Source organism: Lepus europaeus, chromosome 2, assembly GCF_033115175.1.
Source record: "Lepus europaeus isolate LE1 chromosome 2, mLepTim1.pri, whole genome shotgun sequence".
Taxonomy (NCBI): Eukaryota; Metazoa; Chordata; class Mammalia; order Lagomorpha; family Leporidae; genus Lepus; species Lepus europaeus.
In genome coordinates, this window is record NC_084828.1 from 77,586,048 (window position 1) to 77,608,587 (window position 22,540).

Below are 22,540 nucleotides of genomic sequence, written 5' to 3' on the forward strand. Positions count from 1 at the left end.
TATGATTTGTTTAAATAATGTAAAACCTTAATTAAATGCTGAGTTTTATGGTTCAAGTATAAATAATGTAGCAATTTATTGACTAGTTAAATGGTTAATGACTGAAATATTCATGCAAAGCTTCATGGAGAAACTGGATTTAGTAGGCCTTGGAAAGGATATTGACTAACAGTTTTAGAAACTGAAGTTTTATAGTGTGAAATCAATTTTGAGAAAAATTGAAATCATTTTGGATATGTTTGGAAGTAGAGAATCAAACAGAGGAATTTTGAGGAAACATTAAAATGAAAGCAATAGTTTAGTAAGATTTGCCAAAAAGAAATATGTGGTTTGAAGGAAAGCACTGAAATCTGAAGTTCCAGATTCCAGTGGGAGACTTTTGTAATGTGCATTTAAACTGATCAAGGCCTGAAGCAGAGTACTACCTGAAGGAGTCGAATGAGAAAAAACCTATTGAATTTGTTGAACTACTAGTCTAGGGAGTGACATGATAGATGAGATAACTACATATTTTAAGAATATGGTTTCACATGCAATACTAGCAATTTTTGGAAAGAGAGAAAGGTGAGACGAAACTGAATCAGTAGTTATTTAGAAAACAAAAAGAAAAAATCTTACAATATTTATTTATAAATCATCAGAAAAAAAGTGTTTTGGGGGATAATGAGAATGAACAATGATAGAATAAAATAAGAAAGAATAGAAGATGAAAAGCCAAGCTTAAGAAAATGCCTCCTATTAAGAGCCTTAAGGAAGATATGCCAGGAATAGGAACTGAATGTGTGCCTGCAAAGATAAAACACTTCATGTCTGTGTATGTAAATTTCTGCACATCAGTGGAGATATTGAGACAATTTCTAATGATGTTTAATAACACATAAATGAACTATAATCATACTTATTCACTTCCATGTCACATGTATAAATATTTGTTTTTCAGGGAGGTGATAATGAAGATCAAATTTTTCATTTCTCAGGAGCTAGAAGTAGTTTAACTTTGCTCAGTAAAATACAAATTTGTTCTATTAACTATTTAAATGTATCCAACTATTAAAACAGTTAATACATGAAAATACCAGGAAAAAACCTGACTGTGCACAGCTGTATAAAATGAAATTTCTCATGCCCTTTTTCAGAGGCAGTGTAACGAAGTTTCTTATGTATCCGTGCACATGCAAATGTGTACTCATTTATTTATGTGTACATGATCTCCTTTTTGTATTAAACACAGCATACCCAACAGGCAATTTTTTACTTTATTTTCACTTGCTGTATAATTTTAATTTCATGTTATCAAATATATAAATTCAGCCTTCTGTACAGCCACATAGTGATAAATGTTATGCATATGTTAGATAAAACACATTTTTAATGTTTTATTATTGCTGAAACATTTATGACATCTGACAATTAACTTATTTCTCAAAGAGCACAAATACTTCAGTGCTTTTAACTGAGGTGGCACTGCCCAGAATAATTAACAGACTATAATCAGAATTTGTTTCACATCTAGATTTAACTGTATCCATTCCTCTCCAACCCCATACATAATAATTAGTTTATTTTTTAAAAATAGTAATTATAATAGAGCTTTTCACTCCATTGAGGGCTACAGTTAAAAACTGAGCCTGTTCAGAAATAAACCAATGTAATAAAGGAAATAGTACAGTTTTTACCTATTGAGCACCTACTATGTCCTAGGCTTTGCTTTCACCATTTTCATATACATTGTTTTATCTGTCCTCCATAACAACCTAAGGCAGTTATCATTGTGCCATTTCAATGGGAAAGAAATTGAAGGTCAAAAAGATAACTGATTTGCCCTTTGTAAATAGTAGCCATAGAATTGACTCTAACATTGACTGCTAAGGAAATCTTTTCATTCACTGGTCATCATAGTACACAGCATATTGCTATAAAGGTGAGTCTTCTGCTGTCAGTTTGTATTATTTGAAAAGGGCTAACAATAATCTAAAATGTATGCAATTTGCCTAAAATTATAGTTTATCTATTTATGAATTTAGCTCATTCAGGACTGTGTCTCAGCTTTCCCATTTTTATAGCATTTCTTTCCTAAACAGTGATATACCTAAAGAGGAGAAAAGGCAAAGAGGAAATAACTAGTCATATGGAACCCCTTTGTTCTTCATACTGAAAAGCAAAATATCACCCAGATGTGTTGAAAAATCATATAGAATTCTAAATATTGCTTTACTGAATTATACCATATAAATGACTATATAACCTTCTTACCTGCACATTATAATAATTGTCACAAATCCCCCACTTTATGATGTTAGTATCTCTGTTTCAAGAAAAAATAGCATATATATGTATGTATATAATGTCTGCAGATGAACTCATTGTGGTAAAATGTTAAAAATAATCAAAATTTAAAACTAAAAAGTAACCTGTATAAAAATAAAAAGAAAACGAAAAATGTTTTATAAATTTAAGAGATAGAAAGTAGAAAGTCTCAATTTGAGAAAATTGATCTACCATAGGGCTCAGCCATCCCACTCCTGGGAATTTACCCAAAGAGTATGAAATCAGCATATGAAAGAGTTATCTATTTCCCATTTTATAGCATCTGTATTCACAATAGCTAAGATATGGACTCAATCCAGATGACAATCAACTGATGACTAGATAAAGAAAATGTGGTATTTATACACAATGGAATTCTATTCAGCCATAAAAATGAAACTCTGTGTTTAGCAACAAAATATATGCAATTGGAAACCATTATGCTTAGTAAAATAAGCCAATTTTGAAAAGATAAATATCATATATTCTTTCTGATTTGAGGCAGATAATATATGAAGTACAAAAAAGTAATGTATGAGTGAAATTGACTTCTTGAAATTTGATTATTAGTTATAGTCCTTGTCTATAATCCTGAGGAACAGTGGCCTTTCTACTTTTTATTGTTGAATTCTTTTTATAGTGGAGGATCAAGGTTGTGGTTATAAAGTAAATTGGAAGTTTGTTCTAGCAAAAATTAAAGAAAAATAAGAAAGGAAGAAGGAGAAATGGCAAAGCGCCATTATGTTCTAAAACTGTAGTGATGAAATTTGTTCTCTTTGTATAAATAAATAAATAAAACTTTAAAAAGTCTGAGTTTCAGAACACTTTGGACAGCAAAGAGCATGCAGACTAATAGCTATCATCACATAGATATATGCCCAAACAACAGTGCATGCCTGCTCTTTCTCAGGGTTTTGTTTGTGTTTTCTTATTTTTTGTTTTTAGTTTTTCTCACATGTGTGTGATTTATAGACATAAATACAAATAGACTCTGTAGATTTTCAGGAATGGAAGGACTATGAAGGCCTTTATTGCAGTATTTTAATATCCCATCCTCTTAAATCAAATCCCTTCCAAGTGATTGTTGAGTTTAGGATTGAAAACTTTCCAAAACAGTTAGTAGAAATTGCTGTTACATGAAAGCAAGATGGAATTTATAGTCAGAAGGCCTGAATTAAAGTTTTAGCTCCTTCACTTGCTTGTGGCATAGCCCTGTGTCAATTTCTTTACCTCTTTGGACATAAAAGGTCTTCTCCGTAAAATGGAAAAATAATGATACCTTCTGTAGCCACTGATAATCAAATGTCATGAATATAAAATATTTTCTATAAATATCACTTTCCTTAATTTGAAAATAATTCTTTCACTGTAGCTTTCCCTTACCAGTTATTTATTGCATATGGAAAACAATAACTGCTTTACCTACTCAAAATTAATACAACACAACCACAAATCATGTTTATATCATTATGCTTTTTATTTTTTCATAGTTCACACTACTTTTTATTTATTTTTAAAGATTTATTTGAAAGGTATATTTATAGAGAGAAGAGACAGAGAAAGAACTTCTATCTGCTGGTTCACTCCCCAGTTGGCTGCAATGACCAGGACTGGACTAGACCGAAGCCAGGAGCTTCTTCCATGTGGGTGCAGGGGTCCAAGCATTGGGCCATAATTCACTGCTTTCCCAAGCACATTAGCAGAGAGCTGGATCAAAAGTGGTACATCCAGGACTCAAACTGGCACCCACAGGGGATACCTGTGCCACAGTGCTGGCTCCTCACGTTACTTTTTAAAATTCTTAATGTTTATTTATTCATGATTTGTAAACATCTCTGGAACATTTTTGCATATCCTAAACATCTTGTTAGCCTTGTTCTCCATATGTTTTTTTATTCTTTAAATAGTTTCTGTAAAATATCAGAACAGAGAGAAAGATTAAATTTTAGGAACTTGAAAATCTTAGACTATCCTCATACTCTGCTTTTTTAAATGTATCTACTAGGCACAAATGATGTATAAATATGTATTGTCACATTAAATTGAAAGAAAACTTTTTAGTATATACAGTTTTGCTTTCATAAGGAGATATCCCAGAGAAACAATTATTTCCTCAGTACAAGATGTATATGAATTTATTTGTTAGGGTCCAGCACTGCGGCTCAGCAGGTTAAAGCTGTGGGCTGCATGTCGGCTTCCCATATGGGCACCAGTTGCAGTCCCGCCTGCTCCATTTATGGTCTAGTTCACTGCTAAAGGGCCTAGGAAAACATCAAAAATATGGCCCACATGCACGTACGTGTCTCCAAGTAGGAGACCCAGAGGAAGCTCCTGGCTCTTGGCTTCCACCTAGCCTAGCCCCAGTCATTGTGGCCATTTGAGGACTGAACCAGGGGATGGAAGATGTTTCTCCCTCTCTCTCTCTCTCTCTAAAATAAATAATAAATAAATTTTTAACAAAACAAATTATTATAGGTCATCATATGTTGTATTATTCTCAATTTAAGATATATACAGTTAGCTCCAAATTACTGACATTATAAAATAATGTTTGTGAAATGAAGCTTACAGCCTCACTTATTTCATATAATCTACCTTCACTATCCCATGATTATCAAGACATAATTAACAGTATATTATTCAGTTTCTAATTTTTTTCTTCTTCTCTGTAGTGATCTAACATTAAATTTGAGAATCACAACATTTTTGAAGTGCTCTCCTTTTTTAAAAGATTATTTACTTGAGAAGTAGAGTTACAGAGAAAAAGGTCTTACATCTGCTGGTTCATTCCCCAAATGGCTGTAACAGCTGGAGCTGGACCAATCCAAAGCCAGGAGTTTCTTCCAGGTCTCCCACGTTGGGGTAGGGGCCCAAGCATTTGTACCATCTTCCACTGCTTTTCCAGGCCATAAGCGAGAGCTGGATCAGAAAAGGAGAAGCCGGGACTTGAACCGGCACCTATATGTGATGCTGGTGCCACAGGCAGAGACTTAACCTACTATGCCATGGCGCCAGCCCTAAAAAGTACTCTTTATTCTTATTTGGTTCTTATTTTGGTCTTCTCAAGTCATTCAACATTTGTGTAGGAGATAAAGGTAATATAAGGTTGTTATTTTATAAAATATATAGTATGAAAACATTTCAATTTTTTATTTTTACTTTTAGAATTTCAAGAACCCTATGCTGTAGTGGTGCTTCTGGAAAAAGATCTCATTGTAGTTGATCTGACACAAAGCAAGTAAGTTGTCCATGTACAGATAGCTATATTTTAAAATATTATTTGTTACAATTAAGGTGCAGAGGTACATTTTGGCATTAGTATTTTTTGGATGGTAGATATTATTTATGTGAATAGTATTTTGCTAAAATTACAGAAGTGCAATTTTGAGTGTTGACAACTAAATCGGGAAACTTTGGCTAACACTAAAAAAATTGTAAGACATCTCAAATGCAGCACCTGATTTTTAGACAAGAGCATTTGGAGATTCAAGATACAAAATTAATCAAATTTCTGGAGAGTCTTTAAACTAAAGAAGTTATAAGGAAACATGTTCAATCTAATGGGTGGCTATCTTCTAGTCTATTGATTAGAGGAAAATTCACTAAAGGAAAATTATACTTGGTGAAAGTATTATTGAACCTCAGCATACAATACAGAAGTCCAAAATCTCAGGGACAGGGAATATAGAACCTTCTTTTCTTTTGTTTTACATTATTTTGTAGGTGATTGAAAGAAATATAGAATACTGCTATCACAGTATCACAATGGTACTCTCCACTCCTTTACATTGATAGCTAAAGTAGACTTGAAATTGATGGGCACTATCTTCCTGCTACATAAATGATGATAGACATGAAATTAATTTTTGATTATAAGTTCTAGATCCTTCTTTTAGCCCCTTTTATCTACAACAAAATTTTTTACATTCTCTCTTCTCTACCTACAGTAATCTTCCCTTCCTTTTCTCCTATCAACATATTATTTGTATGAATCTCAACTCAGATGCTACCTCTAAATTAAAAATAAATCTCTATTTGTCTCTTTAATTTGGTCAAGTATCCCTGTGTAGGATCTCATAACCCCTGCATTTCTTTCTTTTAGCTTTTGAGACACATGCAATTTCCATTTGGTGTTAAAGATCATCTCTGTACTAAACTGTAGACTCCATGAAGAGAAGATTGAATCTTCGTGTGGAGTTAACTCTCAGTAAATTTTTGTTGAATAAATTATACTCTTAATTATACTTTCCATATAGTTTGTAAATGTAAGACCTAAATTAGCTAAATCTGTAAATTAACTAAATTTTTGCTAACTTACATTATATAATATCTACATTTTGAAAAGGATTTATAATTGGACCATAAGGTCAGTATAATGAATTCTACCTAGCTGCCCATTAAACTTAATTGAATTTTATATACATGCAAGAATTTATGCTTCTTACTCTAAGAAGTTCTAATATAAGTTTTATTAACATATTTTTCTGATCTCATTGGTACTCAGTTCTTCATTCTGTGTGATATTTCTTGGTTCCTAATACCTTGTCCATTTGTCTAACATTCTCCAAGTCCTGCCATACTTTCCTTTTAATGCTCACTTTCTTCAGCATGCACACACTTATACTTTTGCTTTAAATTGTTGTTATTGTGGTGAAATGGGGATCATATGAAACTTTTTTATACAAATAAACTATACTTTTCATTATCTAACTATGTGAATTGACTTTTTTGGCAAGTTTTTATCTAACATTTCACCTGCTTTAGCATCATGTTTTGAAACTTATATGACTTCCCCAAGTCATTGTATATTACATGAGATGGAGCTTGTCAAAATTGAATGTGTTTTCTTTCCCTCCAAATAGTTTTCTCTCAGATACATTAAATGTAAAACAAGTTGTGGACTTGGAGTCCTTTGCAGATTCCTCCTCCTTCCATCCCTCCCTTTTTACTTTCTTTTAGTTCATTAAATTCTCCATGTGAAGGCCAACATTAGGATTGCAATGTTTTCTGCCCCTTGGTTTCTGAGATACATACTTTCATTTCCATTTCCACAACACCAGTTTTATAAGTTGACATCTATATTCTTTTTTTAATTTTATTTAAGATATGTAAATTTCATGTATTTCATATATACAGATTTAGGGACATAGTGATACTTCCATCCTATGCTCCCTCCCACCCATACTCCCAGACTTTGTTCTCCTCCTTTCTTATTTTCTCTCTCTCAATTTTTATAATGATCTACTTTCATTCTACTGTATATGCATAAGATTAGCCCTACAGTACAATAAAAGTTCAACAAATAGTAAGAAGAAAACACTTTTGGATAATAGAGGCAAGGGCTGTAAACAATCATTGAATCTTGAAATTTTTATTTCCTATACATTTTTGTTCCTCTTAATTACCACAGATCAGAGAAAACATAAGGTTTTTTCCCTTTTGACTATCTTATTTCAATAAGTACAGTGGTTTCCACTTGCATCCATTTTGTGGCAAAAGACAGGATCTCATTTTTTATGGCTCAGTAGTATTCCATAATGTATTTATGGCATACTTTCTTTAAGGTCATCTGTTTATGGACAGCTTGGTTGATTCCGTATATTGGCTATTGTGATTTGAGCTGCAGTAAACATGAGGGTACAGATAACTCTTTCATATGCTGATTTCAGTTCCTTTGGGTAAATTCCCAGGAGTGGGATGGATAGGTCATATGGTATATCTGTTTTCAGATTTCTGAAGTATCTCCATACTGTCTTCAACAATGACTGTGCTAGGTTACATACCCATTGACAGTAGATGAGGGTACCTTTTTTCCAACATCCTCACCAACATTTATTGTTGTTGTTTTCTGTAGGGGAGCCATTCTAACTGGTGTGAAGTGAAACCTCACTGTGGTTTTGATTTGCATTTCCCTGATGGAAAGTGATGCTAAGCGTATTTTCATGTGTCAGTTTGCCATTTGAATTTCCGCTTTAGAAAAATACCTGTTCAAGTCCTGTGCCCATTTCTTAACTGGATTATTTGGGGTTTTTGTTGTTGTTGTTGTTGAGTTTCTTGAGCTCGTGATAGATTCTGGATATTAACTCTATATCAGTTGCATAGTTTACAGATATTTTCTCCCACTCTGTCAGTTGCCTCTTTACTGAGTGTTCCCTTTGCATTACAGAAGCTTCTAAGCTTCATGCAATCCCACTTGTCAATTTTGGCTTTGATTGCCTGAGCTTTTGGAGTCTTTTTCCAAGAAGTCTTTGCCTATGCCAATGTATTGCAGACTTTCCCCAATGTTCTCCTCTAATAATTTGATGCTATCAGGTCATAGATTTAGGTCCTTGATCCATTTTAAGTTCATTTTTCCATAATATGTAAGATAGGGGTATTGTTTCATACTTCTGCATGAGGAAATCAAACTTTTCCAGCACAATTTGTTGAACATGATTCTTTCTCCAGGGAATGATTTTAACTCCTTTGTCAAAGATGTTGGTTGTAGATACATGGATTGACTTCTGGAGTTTCTGTTCCATTCCATTGGTCTACATGTTTGTTTTAGTGCCAGTACCAGGCTGTTTTGATTATTATAGCCTTTTAGTATGTCTTGAAATCTGGCATTGTGGTTCTTCTAGCTTTGTTTTTGTTATAAAATGGCTTTAGCAATTTGGGATCTCTTGTATTTCTGTATTAATTTTAGCATTGTTCTTTCTGGTTTTGAGAAGCATTTCCTTCATATTTTGACTGTGATTGCATTGAATTTGTAAGTTGCATTTGGTAGTATGGACATTTTGATATTAATTCTTCCAATACACAAACATAGAACATTTTTCCATTTTTTGTGTGTTTTCTTCTATTTCATTCTTTGACATTTTGTAATTTTCATCATAACCCTCTTGGTTAAATGTATTCCAAGGTATTTAATATTTTTTCATCTATTATGAAAGGGATTAATCTTAGAAGTTGCGTCTCAGCCATGGCATTGTCTGTGTATCCAAAGGCTATTGATTTTTGTATATTAATTTTATATCCTGTCACTTTAATAAATGTTTTCGTGAGTTCCAATAGTCTCTTAGTGGATTCTTTTGGATCCCCTGTTTATAGAATCATGTCATCTGCAAATAGTGATAATTTCACTTCCTCCAATGGAATTTCTATCCCTTTGATTTTTTTTTCTTGCCTAATGGCTCTGATAAAAGTTCCAAGACTATATTGAAAAGTTATGGTAAAAGAGAGTATCCTTGTCTGGCTCTGGATCATAGTGGGAATGCTTCCAACTCTTCCCTATTCCATAAGATGCTGGCCATGGGTTTTGTAATAAATTGCGCTAATTGTGTTAAGGAATATTCTTTATATACACAATTTGCTTGAAGTTTTCATCATGAAAGCATGTTGTATTTTATCAAATACTTTCTCTGCATTTGTTGAGATAATCATATGATTTTTGTTCTTCTGTTTGTTAATGTGATGTATCACATTTATTGATTGGGTAATGTTGAACCACCCCATTATACGAAGGCTAAATTCCACTTGGTCCAGGTGAATGATCTTTCTGATGTGTTGTTGGATTCGATTAACTAGTATTTTGTTGAGGAGTTTTATATCTATATCTGTCAGACATATTGGTGTCCAGCTTTCTTTCCCTGTGGTATCTTGTTCTGGTTTAGGAATTAAAGTGATGCTGACATTATAGTAGGAGTTTGGGAGGATTCCCTCCCTTTCAATTGTTCTGAATAGGTTGAGAAGAATTGGAGTTAGTTCTTCCTTAAATGTCTGGTAGCATTAAGCAGTGAAGCCATTTGGTCCTGGGCTTTTCTTTGTCAGGAGAGTCTATTACTAATGAAATCTCCATCTTGGTTATTGTTTAGGTTTTTCTATGTCTTCATGACTCAGTTTAGGTAGGTTTTATGTGTCCAGGAATCTATCCATTTCTCCTAGGTATCTTGAATTGTTGGCATTCAGCTCTTTGTAGTAATTTCTGATGATTCTTTTTATTTCTGTGGTATCTGTTGTTACATCTCCTTTTTCATCTCTAATTTTATTGATTTTGTTCTCCTCTTTTTTTGGATAGTTGTACCAATGGTGTATCAATTTTGTTTATTTCAAAAAACTATTCCTTCATTTCACAGGTCTTTTATATTTTTTTTGTTTCAGTTTTGTTTATTCTGCAATTTTAACTGTTTCTTCCTAATAATTTGTGGTTGGGCTTGCTCTTGTTTTTTTTAATGTTCTTGAGATGTATTGACAGTTCATTTATTTGGTACGTTTCCAAATTCTTAATATACGCAGCAATAAACATTCCTCTTAATACTGATTTTGCTGTAGCCTATAAGTTTTGGTATGTTGTATTGTCTTCATTCAGTTCTAGAAAATTTTTATTTCTCTTTTGATTTCTTGTATGACCCACTGTCATTCAGGAGCATATTGTTTGGTCTCCATGTGTTTGCATATCTTCTAGAGATTCTTGAGTTGTTTCTAGCTTCATTCCATCGTGGTCAGAAAAGTTGCATGGTATGATTTCAATTTTTTGAATTTGCTGAGGCTTGTTTTATGGCCTAGCATATGGCCTATACTTGAGAAAGTTTCATGCATTGGTGAGGAGAATGTGTACTCTGCAACTGTAGGATGAAAAATTCTGTAGATATCCATTAGGTCCATTTGGTCTATAATGTCATTTAACTGTTGTTTCCTTGCTGATTATCTGTCTAGTTGGTGTATCCATTGCTAAAAGTGAGCTATTGAAGTCCTCATTACATACACTCTATATATACAATATAATATAATATATACAAATATATTTGTATCAGAATCTGTGTCTCCCTTTAGATCCATTAATATTTCTTTAAATAGCCAGGTGCCCTGTAATTAGGTACATATAGATTTATAATAGTCACATCTTCCTGGTGAATTGATCACTTAATCATTGCATAGTGCCCTTCTTTGTCTCTTTTAACAATTTTTGTGTTAAAGTCTATTTTGTCTGCTCTTGGGATGGCTACAACAGCTCTTCTTTGGTTTCTCTTAGCATGGAATATCTTTTTCCATCCTTCTACTTTCAGTATGTGTGCATCTTTTTAAATGAGATGTGTTTCTTGTAGACAGCAAATTGGTGAGTTTTGTTTTTTAATTCATTCTACCATCTGTGTCTTTTAACTGGAGAGTTGAAGCCATTTATATTCATGGGAACTATTGATAAGTAGTGAGTTTGCCCTGCCATTTTTCCATAAATATTCCTATTGTTTACTTTGGATTTCTGGTGTACTTTCACTGGGAGATTTTCTGCCTTCTCTTCCTTTCATAGTGATGATATTGTTTCTGTGTTTCTGTATTACATCCTTAAGAATCTTTTGTAAGGCTGGATGGGTGGTGACAAATTCTTTTAATTTCTATTTGTTATGGAAGGTTTTTATTTCACCCTCATTCATAAATGAGAGCTTTGCAGGGTACAGTATTCTGGGTTGACAGTTTTTTCCTCTTAAAATTAGAATACTGGAGCTGGCTCAGTGGTTCACTTAGTTAATCCTCCACCTGCGGCACCAGCATCCCAGAAGGACACTAGTTCTAGTCCCGGCCGTTCCTCTTCCAGTCCAGATCTCTGCTATGGCCCAGGAAGGCAGTGGAGGATGGCCCAAGTGCTTGGGCCCCTGCACCCGCAAGGGAGACCAGTAGAAGTACCTGGCTCCTGGCTTTGAATCGGCACAGTTCTGACTATAGCGGCCTTTTGGGGGTGAACCAGCAGAAGGAAGACCTCTCTCTCTCTCTCTCTCTCTCTCTCTCTCTCTCTCTGTCTATAACTCTGTCAAACAAATAAATAAATAAAAATTAGAATATATCTCACCATTCTCTCCTAGCCTGTAGGGGTTCTGATGAGAAGTCAGTTGTGATTCTAATTGGAGATCCTCTGAAAGTAATCTGGCATTTCTGACATGCCAATTTTAGAATTTTTCTTTGTTTTACTGTGGAGAGTTGGGGAGTTCTGTTTCTGGCATTTATTCAGTCTCTTCATGTTCACAGTCTAATATTGAAGTGTTGTTGTGTTTCTTTTGTGGCATCATTTTGTCTTCCTTATTTATTTTTAGGCGTTCGTGGAGATACTTGGGATTTTTTTCCCTGTGATTGCTTTTATCTTTGCACCGTGTCCCTGTGGCTTTAAGGAGTGTCTGTTCTTTCAGTGATTACTCAGAGGTGTGTGCTAGGTGTGGCCAGGGAGTTATGTTCAGTGCTCCAGAATAAGGGGAGTATCCAAGGTGACACTCACGTTGGACATGGTATATCGCCTTCATTTTTTTTTTTTTATCAGAGGGCATGTTTGATCAGCTCTGTTGGAGTAACCTCACGCTTACCTCCTCTCTTCCAAGGAGGCCAATGCCCAGGCTAGTGCCCAGTATTCATCTGGGCTGCCACAAGAACCACATAAAGGATCTGTGCAGTCCTCAATTGACAACAGATTCTGCCATAATGACCCTCACCAGGAATTAGGGAGCCCTGAGTATATGGAGCCACCCACAGAGACTACCCAAAGACTCTTCTACACAGTCACAGTGTTTTCACAGTTCCAGCACACAAGTCTTGAGAGCCCACCCCCCTGTCAATTCTCCCAACCAGACTTGGGCATTTCTTCTCAGCTGGTTGCTGGGCTTATGGGCACAAGCTGGTGCAGCTGTTATGTTTATTCAAAATGGTGCCCACCCTCTCCTGGCTAGTTACAGGACACCAGTGCCAGGTGTTCAAGGAGAGAGAAACATGCCTCATTTTTTCCCCTCTAGGTTGGCAGGTACATTGTCCCCACACGGTTTCCTAGTCAGACTCACACCAGGCTTTCCCGAAGTTTTATCACCAGTGGCTTAGACTGCTGCAGTCTGATTTCACCTCACTCCAAAGCTGGTGCTGAGGCTCTCACCTGCTGGCATACTAAGTTGTGCGCATCCACACCCTCGGCATAGATCCAGTGTCCCTCTAATTTGAGTGGAGTTTCCTCTAGAGTTTCCACTCTCCATCTTTAAAAACTATCTTCCCCTACATTTACAGTAAGCTCCCTCCCTATTCTACAATCTTGGAATCCTCTATATCTGCTTTTCAAGGTGATTCATGCTTCTTACTTCTAATTCTTAGATCTCAGTAATGTTAATAATTTTTCCTCTTAAACAGGAAATCTCTGACCTATCCACTTTTTCCTATTTGTTATTTGCTAAATATGACTTACACTTTTCTCTACCAGACTACCATCTGGAGCATTTCAAGTTACTAGAAAGAGAACCCTGCCAATACACAAGCAGGCATGCCCATAGATACCATAACACACATACACACTATATTCCTTGGAGATTGAAGTCCTAATCTCGATTCCTGATATTATTAGGAGAATATTACTTATAATAATTGTCACCTCATGCAATCTCAGAAATAATGTAATTATCACTGAGTCCTGAAACAGATATAGTATATATTAAAGTTCATTTCTTCCTAAAATAGCACCTAGAACATGAAAAGTTCTTAGATATATTAAGATTCTAAGAATTTTTCATTTTCTTTCATATGCATATATTTTCTAAAGTTATAGTATGCTTGAGGATATGAAATTATCTGAAAGTCTTCCTTCCATCAGTTTCTGGTTTACATAGGAAATGACTTATAAACCATATTCATTCACATGCACACACCCACATATTACATACATGTTTAAATTACTGCCACGAAAAAGAAAAAAAACTTACCTGTGTGAATGCCTCCCTTTGAAAAACCTTAGAATTTACTGATATTATAATATTAATAAGTAATTAGGTAAAGTTTTACATAAAGTACTTAGTTGGTATAATTTTAAAGAAATTGTCATTGTTGCATAATATTTTAAGTTTATTACAATTCTTTGTATCCATATTCTAAATACAACTTGACTTCAATGTTGAAATTCTGGAAAGAATATTTTTTATTTGTTAAAATCTTACCAATATTAGTATTATATTTTCATAGAACTATTTAAAAGGAACATTACTTTTGATATTATCTTATAGTACTTGAAAACAAGTTGAATTTACGATAAATATCTAGAAACATTTTAGGGCTTACATTGTGAGTATTATCTGATAACTTTTATCTTTGTAAAATGACTCTAATATATTGTCTTTATCTATTAGTTTTCCAATCTTTGAAAATCCATATCCCATGGATATTCATGAATCACCAGTTACATGCACAGCATACTTTGCTGATTGCCCTCCGGATTTGATTCTAGTACTCTATTCTATAGGAGTCAAGCATAAAAAACAAGGATACAGCACTAAGGTAAAAGCAGCAATTATAGACGAATGATCTCACTTGTGTGGAATCTAAAATGTTGATATCATTAAGTTGAGAGCAGAATAGTAGTTAGAAAAGAATAGGGAGTGGAAGGGGCAAAGGAAATGGGAAGAGAATAGTCTATGGGTACAATGTTATAATTAGGTAGGAGGAACAAGTTTTGTTGTTCTATTGCACTCTATGGTCACTCTATTGTGTATTTCCAAATAATTGGGAAATAGGATTTTCAGTGTTTTTTACCACAAAGAAATAATAAATGAATGATAGATAGCATACTCTAGTTTGATCATAATGCAATGTATTCATGTATTGAAACACCACATTATACATTTTATATATGTATGTATGTGTGTGTGTATATATATATATATATATACACACCAATCAAAAAATAAAAAGTACCCCATCCACGACTACTAGACAAGCTGACCTGGACTAACAAAACCAGAAACCAGGGCTGCATCAGGGCAATGTGGGTTTTAATAATTCCCCTAAGTGGCCAGCACCGCGGCTCAATAGGCTAATCCTCTGCCGCCGGCGCCAGCACCGGCACCCCGGATTCTGTCCCAGTTGCTCCTCTTCCAGTCCAGCTCTCTGCTGTGGCCCGGAGGTGCAGTGGAGGATGGCCCAAGTCATTGAGCCCTGCACCCACATGGGAGACCAGGAGAAGCACCTGGCTCCTGGCTTTGGATCAGCGTTGTACGCAGGCCGCAGCGGCCATTGGGAGGTGAACCAACGGAAAAGGAAGACATTTCTCTCTCTCTCTCTCACTGTCTACTCTGCCTGTCAAAAAAAAAAAAAAAATTCCCCTTAGTGATTCTTATGTAAGACAAAGTGTGACTACCCCAGGTCCATGAATTTTTCTTCACTGTGTAAATAAAGAAATATTTGTGGTTATTTTCTCTAACACTCTTATTTGACACCCAAACTGAAACCATCAGAATATAGATTAAGACTCTCCCTGGCAGAAGCCAACATCTGTTGTTTTCCCAGGGCTGCTGGGATAGACAACTCCAAGACACATCATTTACATATTATTCTGTGTCAACTTGCACCACAATCATGTGGTAGTATGCAAACTGTGTGATACATGTAGCAACACTGTACAAGAATACTTCAAAAAGTCTGTGAAAAAAAAATGAAACCCTAAACTATTCTGAGGCCAAAAAATTGAAATCTGCACATAGTTTTTTCATTATATATATTTCCACATATTTCATGGGGTTTGTACAATTTAAAATACTTGATTTATTTATGTGAATGCTAATTCTGGTTAAAATCCATATTAAAGGAGATAGACTTATGCATGCAGAAGTGCTTGTTCAATGAAAAATTGAAAACCATAATTCTTCTTGATTATTTCACAACTATTTAAGTGAAACTTTTATTATTTTAAAATATTTTCAACTTAATACTTTATCCGTTTTAGTATGTTGTTTTGTTCTACTTAATACTATTGATTGAACTCTTTAATTAACACACAATTATTCTTAGGTGTTTAAATTTAACTGAAAAGTGATCCCTGTCAAATCAAATATAAGAGTGGGAATAAGAGGGAGGAGATGTACAGTTCGGCACATGCTCAATCGGACTTGCCCCAAACGGTAGAGTTAGAAACGTGCCAGGGGATTCCAATACAATCCCATCAAGGTGGCATGTACCAATGCCATCTCACTAGTCCAAGTGATCAATTTCAGTTCACAATGGATCATAATGATAGGTCTAAGAGTCAAAGAGATCACATAAACAAGACTAGTGTCTGCTAATACTAACTGATAGAATTAAGAAGGAGAGAACGAACCAACATGGGAAGCGGGATACACAGCGGACTCATAGAATCGCAGATGTCCTAAACAGCACTCTGGCCTCAGAATCAGCCCTTAAGGCATTCGGATCTGGCTGAAGAGCCCCGAGAGTATTTCAGACATGGAAAGCCAAGACACTCTGGCAAAAAAAAAAAAAAAAAAAAAATCTCTGCGAGTGAGATCCCAGTGGAAAGAATGGGGCCATCAAAGAAGGAGGTACCTTTCTCTGAAGGGAGGAAAGAACTTCCACTTTGACTATGACCTTGCCTAAATAAGAATGGAGTTGGCGAACTCAAAAGGCTTCCATAGCCTTGGCAACTCATGACTAGAGCCTCGGGTAATTACTGACGCCATAAACAAGAGTGTCAATTGTTAAATCAACAACAGGAGTCACTGTGCACTTACTCCCCATGTAGGATCTCTGTCCTTAATGTGTTGTACTATGTGAATTAACGGTATAACTAGTACTCAAAAAGTACTTTACACTTTGTGTTTCTGGATGGGTGAAAACTGTTGAAATCTTTACTTAGTATATACTAAATTGATCTTCTGTTTATAAAGATAATTGAAAATGAATCTTGATGTGAACGGGATGGGAGAGGGAGCGGGAGATGGGATGGTTGTGAGTGGGAGGGAGTTTAAGGGGGGAGAAAGCCACTGTAATCCAAAAGTTGTACTTTGGAAATTTATATTTAGTAAATAAAAGTTAAAAAATATTTTCTACATTTGAGTCATTCAAACTAAAAAAGAAAATTTACATGTTCTTTCTATATAATCTGTTTAGGAGTGGCCAATCAGTGGGGGAGCTTGGAACCTTGGAGCACAAACATATCCAGAAATTATTATTACTGGGTAAGTGCAGTGTGTTAATGAGTTAAGAATTCATCAACAAAATATCTTTATTCAGTTTCAACACTTTTCCATAATTATGTCTATGTAGATTAACAGTTTAACTAAAAGGAAAAATTTATGAAATAGATTCTACATAAAGATTATCATATTCATGGAAGATAGAATAAAACCACTGGAAACATATAACTATTCTTAAAAAGAATTAAGTATAAATTATATCATTAGGAGAAAATGAAAAGGGAAAGATCATGAAGATTAGTCAGGGAAGAATTCATATGGAAATCAGAGAATATTACCAGTATCTCTTGATTGCCAGCAATCCAAGAATCACTGATTTATTTCCCTATCAAGTAATTACTGAAAGTATGCTTCAAAGCTATGACACCAGAAGTATCTTTACTCTGTATATCAACCCACTTCATGTTCTAATATTAGGAATTAAAAGAGAGATACACCTAAAGAAAAATATGAAATTTTGAAAAATAATGGGAATTTCTGTTAATGGCAAGATAGAGTATTAAATATACTTTTCCCAATTCTTCCTACTAAGTACAACTAAAAATCTTTGGCTTTATACGTAAGACAAATATAAGAGAACTGGGAAAATAGGATAAATGTTTCAATAGGTAGGGCCCCAAATCCCAAAGAACAACATGATAATGAGCTTCTTGGGTTTTCTCTCTGCCTCAAGTATCCAAGAATGGGAGCTCTACAAACTGGTAATCTAGAACTGCAAATGGGCACAGAAAAGGAAACACACACACACACACACACACACAACTTTGACCACATCCCACTGTGCTCACAGCCTAACCGACTGCAGCCAAAGCTGACTGGGGAACCTAGACCATCACCTTCTCAAGCTGTAACAAGGTGCTCCAACTTCCCCAGAGGTCAGAAAAGGCCTCATAAGGAGACTATATCAATCTTTCTGGGCAAAAGTCCTCCATTATATTGTCCATAGGGACCATGTGAGGTTCCAGAATTTCTGCCACTTTCAGCAGCAATGATAAGCCATAATTACCTATCCATTGTGGCAGTAAATGTCAAGTGAAGAAGAGAAGAAAAACGGAGGGCTGCAAATTTATTCAAGGAAATAACTATATGAAAATTTGCCAAATTTAGCATAGCATATGAAACTGCAGATTCCAGAAGCTGAGAAAACCCCATGAAATCCATGTTAACATATATCACAATCAAATTTCTGAACACTAAACATGAAGAGAAAACCATCTTGAATGTTACAAGGAAAAAATGATACCTTAAGAATAGCACAAAACCAATTTGAATCACATCAGATTTCTCATCAGAGTCCCTGGAGACCAGAAGAAGACCTGGCTGTATTTCATATAAGAAAAGAATTGTCAGCCCAGAATCATGTACCCAGTGAAAATCTTTCAGGAAATAAAGAGAAATAAAACATTTTCTGATGAATTAAGTTAAAATAATTTGTGACTATCAAACATGCCCTAAAAATATGGCTACTAGAAGTTCTCTACACAAAAGGAAAAGAACAAAGAAGGATCTTTGGAGCATCAAGTGAAAAGAACATGGTCAGGAAAAGTATGGATAAATCCAACAACCTTTCCTTGTCTTGAGTTTTTAAAAGTGTTTGATGGTTGCACTTGGAGCATAGATTATAGTAGCACTGGTGTGGTTCTAAATGTACATAGAGGATATCTAACAATTTCCCATTTCTATGGGGAAAGGCTAAAAAAATTAAGGCAAAATAAAACTTTTATATTTCCCTTGAGTTGGTAATAAGATACACTGGTCAATCATGGTAAATTATGGATATACAATGTAATATCTGTATCAGTCACTAAGAAAGTTAGATAAAGATATATATTAAAAACATAACTGATACAATGTAATATCTGTATCAGTCACTAAGAAAGTTAGATAAAGATATATATTAAAAACATAACTGATGCATCAATATAAAATAATAAAAGGATCCAAGTAATTAATGAGAAGTCAGCAAAAAGAAAAACAAGGGAAAAATTAAATAGCAGACTTCAGCACTAAGATAGTAATAATTACATTAAATACAAATTGTTTGAATATATCTAGTCAAATGGAAAGATTGACAAAGTAGATTTAAAATATGGCCATCTGTAATACTCTCACTCCAAATATAACAGTATAGACAGGTTTAGAGTCAAAGGATGGAAAACAAAATCAGTAGCGAGTGATGTTAGCAAGATGGTAGAATAGGATGCCCCAGTCCTTGTTCTCCATAAAGACACTAAATTCACAAGTCCAAATAGCCCTTATGAAACTTCTGGAAATCAGTTTGGAAGTTACAATATCCCCAGCAAACTCAAACTGAGAATAGTGCCTTGGAATGGGTAAGAAAAGAATCTCTTCCTCCAGGCTGGCACAGGTTGAAATGAAGAGATAAAAGTGCAGCTTGTGGCTTCTCCTTTGGGAAGAAATGAGAAGTGGAACATACATCCAGTGTCTGTGGACTTCCAGGGATGGCCCAAGGATCTAGTCTCTCTTTCCTCATTTAGAGCACTAATGGGGGAACTGGCACACTTTGGATGCATGGGGGCCAATGAGAACAAGAGTGTTATGCAGCTTGTTCTCCCATCAGAGAACCTGTAATACAACAGATAGAAAGGTGTAGGAGACAACAGCCTACATCCTGGGAAAACAACTGGCAAACTTCTCTAATTGGGAAATTACAAAGAGAAACCCAAAGAAGACAGCCCTTAAGAGATTTCAGTGACCCTCATAATCTCTACTTGGGCTGAATCTTGAAGGGCTTTCCCTGTATAAAGTCAGTCCACTGGGACATCCTCTGCTGCTTTCCTGGGCATCTTAGCAGGGAGCTGCTAATACGAACCTTGTTCTATCTGTGGCATGACTTACAATGTCTGGCACCCACCTCCCATTTTTAAAGATTTATTTATTTTATTTGGAAGAGAGAGAGAGAGAGAGAGAGAGAATGAATGAATGAATGCGAATGCGATCTTCCATCCACTGGTTCACTCCCCAGATGGCCACAACAGCCAGGCTGGGACTGGATGAATCTAGGAGCTTAATCTGTGTCTCCCTCATGGGCGGCAGGGGCCCAAGCACATGGGCCATCTTCCACTGCTTTCCCCAGGCCATTGGCAGGGTGCTAGATTAGCAGAGAAGCCACAGGGGACACAAACTGGTGCCCATATAGGATGCTGGTATTGCAGGTGGCAGCTTTACCTGCTAAGCATAAATACTGGCCCTGATGTCTGTTGTTTTATTTTGAATTTTTGTTATTGAGCTTTCTCTTTTTCTTAGTCTAGCTAAAGGTTTACCAAATGTTTAAATTTTCTTTAAAAACCTACTCTTAATTTTGTTCATATTCTTTTTAAAATTTTTTAATTATTTTTTGAAAAATTTATTTATTTACTTGAAAGTCTGAAATACAGAGAGAGTTGGAGAGGCAGAAAGAGAGAGAGAGAGAGAGAGAGAGAGAGAGAGAGAGAGATCTTCCATCCACTGGTTCACTCCCCAGTTGGCCACAATGGCCAGAGCTGGGTACTGCATGGGTCTCCCATGCGGGTGCAGGGCCCAAGGACTTGGGCCATCTTCTACTGCTTTCCCAGGCCATAGAAGAGAGCTGGATTGGAAGTGGCACAGCCAGGACTTGAACCAGTGCCCAAATGGAATGCAGGTGCTACAGACACTGCAGGTGGTGGTTTTACCCACTACGCCACTGTGCTGGCCCCAATTTTGTTCATTTTAAAAATTTTCCTGGGGCCAATGTTGTGGCATAGCAGGTTAAACTACCACCTGAGACACCAGCATTTCATACAGGTGCTGGTTCGAGTCCTGGCTGCTCCACTTCCAATTCAGCTCCCTGCTAATGTGCCTGAAAAAGCAGCAAAGGAAAGCACCCATATGGGAAGACCCAGAAGAAGCTCCTGGCTCCTGGATAAGCCCTGGCCTTGTGACCATCTGGGGAGTGAATCAGAGGATGAAAAGACCTCTCTCATTGTCTCTGTCTCTCCTTTTCTAACTCTTTTAAATAATTAAAATAAATCTTAAAATTATTTTCTGTTTCTCAATTTTGTTTATGTCTGCTTTAATCTTTATTTCTGTTAACTTTGGGCTTATTCTTCTGATGTTACTAGGTATAAATTTAAATAGTTGATTTTAGATCTTTTAAGTACCTAGTTATTGCTACAAATGAACTCTGATTTGCTTTTGTTGTATTCAGTAAGTTTTGGTCTATGTTGGTTTCATTTCTATTTTTCTAATGATATTTTAAAATTTCCCTCATGATTTCTTCTTGGATCCATCAGAATGTATTTTTAAATTTCTGCATATAAAGGAGTTTAAAAAAAGGTTATTTGGAAAGATAATAAAAATTTAAATTTATTTTGGTTTAAAAATATTTTAAATCTATGAAATTTCTTTTAGGTTCTAATAGTTTAAACCTGTTCATTTCTCATTTTGTTTACGTGACAGGGGATTCCAATTGAATAGCCATCATTGTGTTGACTTTGTTTAGTGGTCAATCTGTATTCCTTTCAAATACATTACACTTCTTTAATATTATTATTTGGATTCTTTGTCATTTAATTCATAGAACTCTGGCTATTTTAGGTCAGTTTCTGGAGGTTTATTTACTTTGTCCTTTTGATATGGCCATATTTCCCTGTTTATTTATGTGCTTTATTTTTGCTGCAAGCTTTGCAGTTGAATTAGGAAAATTCAAATAAAAATTATATCACCTTGTATCCATTAATATGGCCACTCTCAAAAATAACCTAAAATAGGGAGAGTGGCAAGATGGCGGAATAGGAAGGGAGCACACTGATAGTCCAGGAAGAGACAGTTTAAGAAAAGTGGAGATACTGCAGGTTCAAGGAAGAATAGGGGAAGAACCGGCAGAGGAAGCTCTTCCAGAACTAGTGATTCACAGGGGACCTGCGTGGAGAGCGTGGGAGCCCACGGCTTGAGACACCAGTGGCAGAATCAACACACCAGCGCTGGAACGCAAGGTGAGCCAAACCTCAATAGCCCGAGACACCGGAGGGGAAAGCCGAAAGAGGAGACTAGAGGGAACGAGGCTTGAAACCCCATGGGGAAAAGTTCACCAGGCTAACTAGAAGAGAGAGGGAAAAAAAAAGTGACTGATATGGACACGAGTTTCTCTCTCTCCACTCACCTCTCAAAGGCAAGCAAGACAAAGAGCAGGCGTGATTTTGCACATACATCATAAGCGGGGCAAGCTCAGGGCTGAACCTGCCCTCAGCCAAGCAGAAAAACCTGACTCTGGGGGGTGTGAAATAACAGGAGAT

General features: G+C 35.6%; 1 protein-coding gene across 4 annotated transcripts in view; it reads left to right on the forward strand.

Annotated features, from left to right (window-relative positions):
• Positions 1-22,540, forward strand: part of STXBP5L (syntaxin binding protein 5L) — a 443,316-nt gene that overhangs the window by 247,811 nt on the left and 172,965 nt on the right. For all 4 annotated transcript variants that reach the window (XM_062208715.1, XM_062208727.1, XM_062208721.1 and 1 more), the window contains 3 exons: positions 5,473-5,545; positions 14,427-14,574; positions 17,179-17,246. In XM_062208715.1, coding sequence (XP_062064699.1) covers positions 5,473-5,545; positions 14,427-14,574; positions 17,179-17,246 — 289 coding nt within the window. The remainder of the gene's footprint in view (positions 1-5,472; positions 5,546-14,426; positions 14,575-17,178; positions 17,247-22,540) is intronic.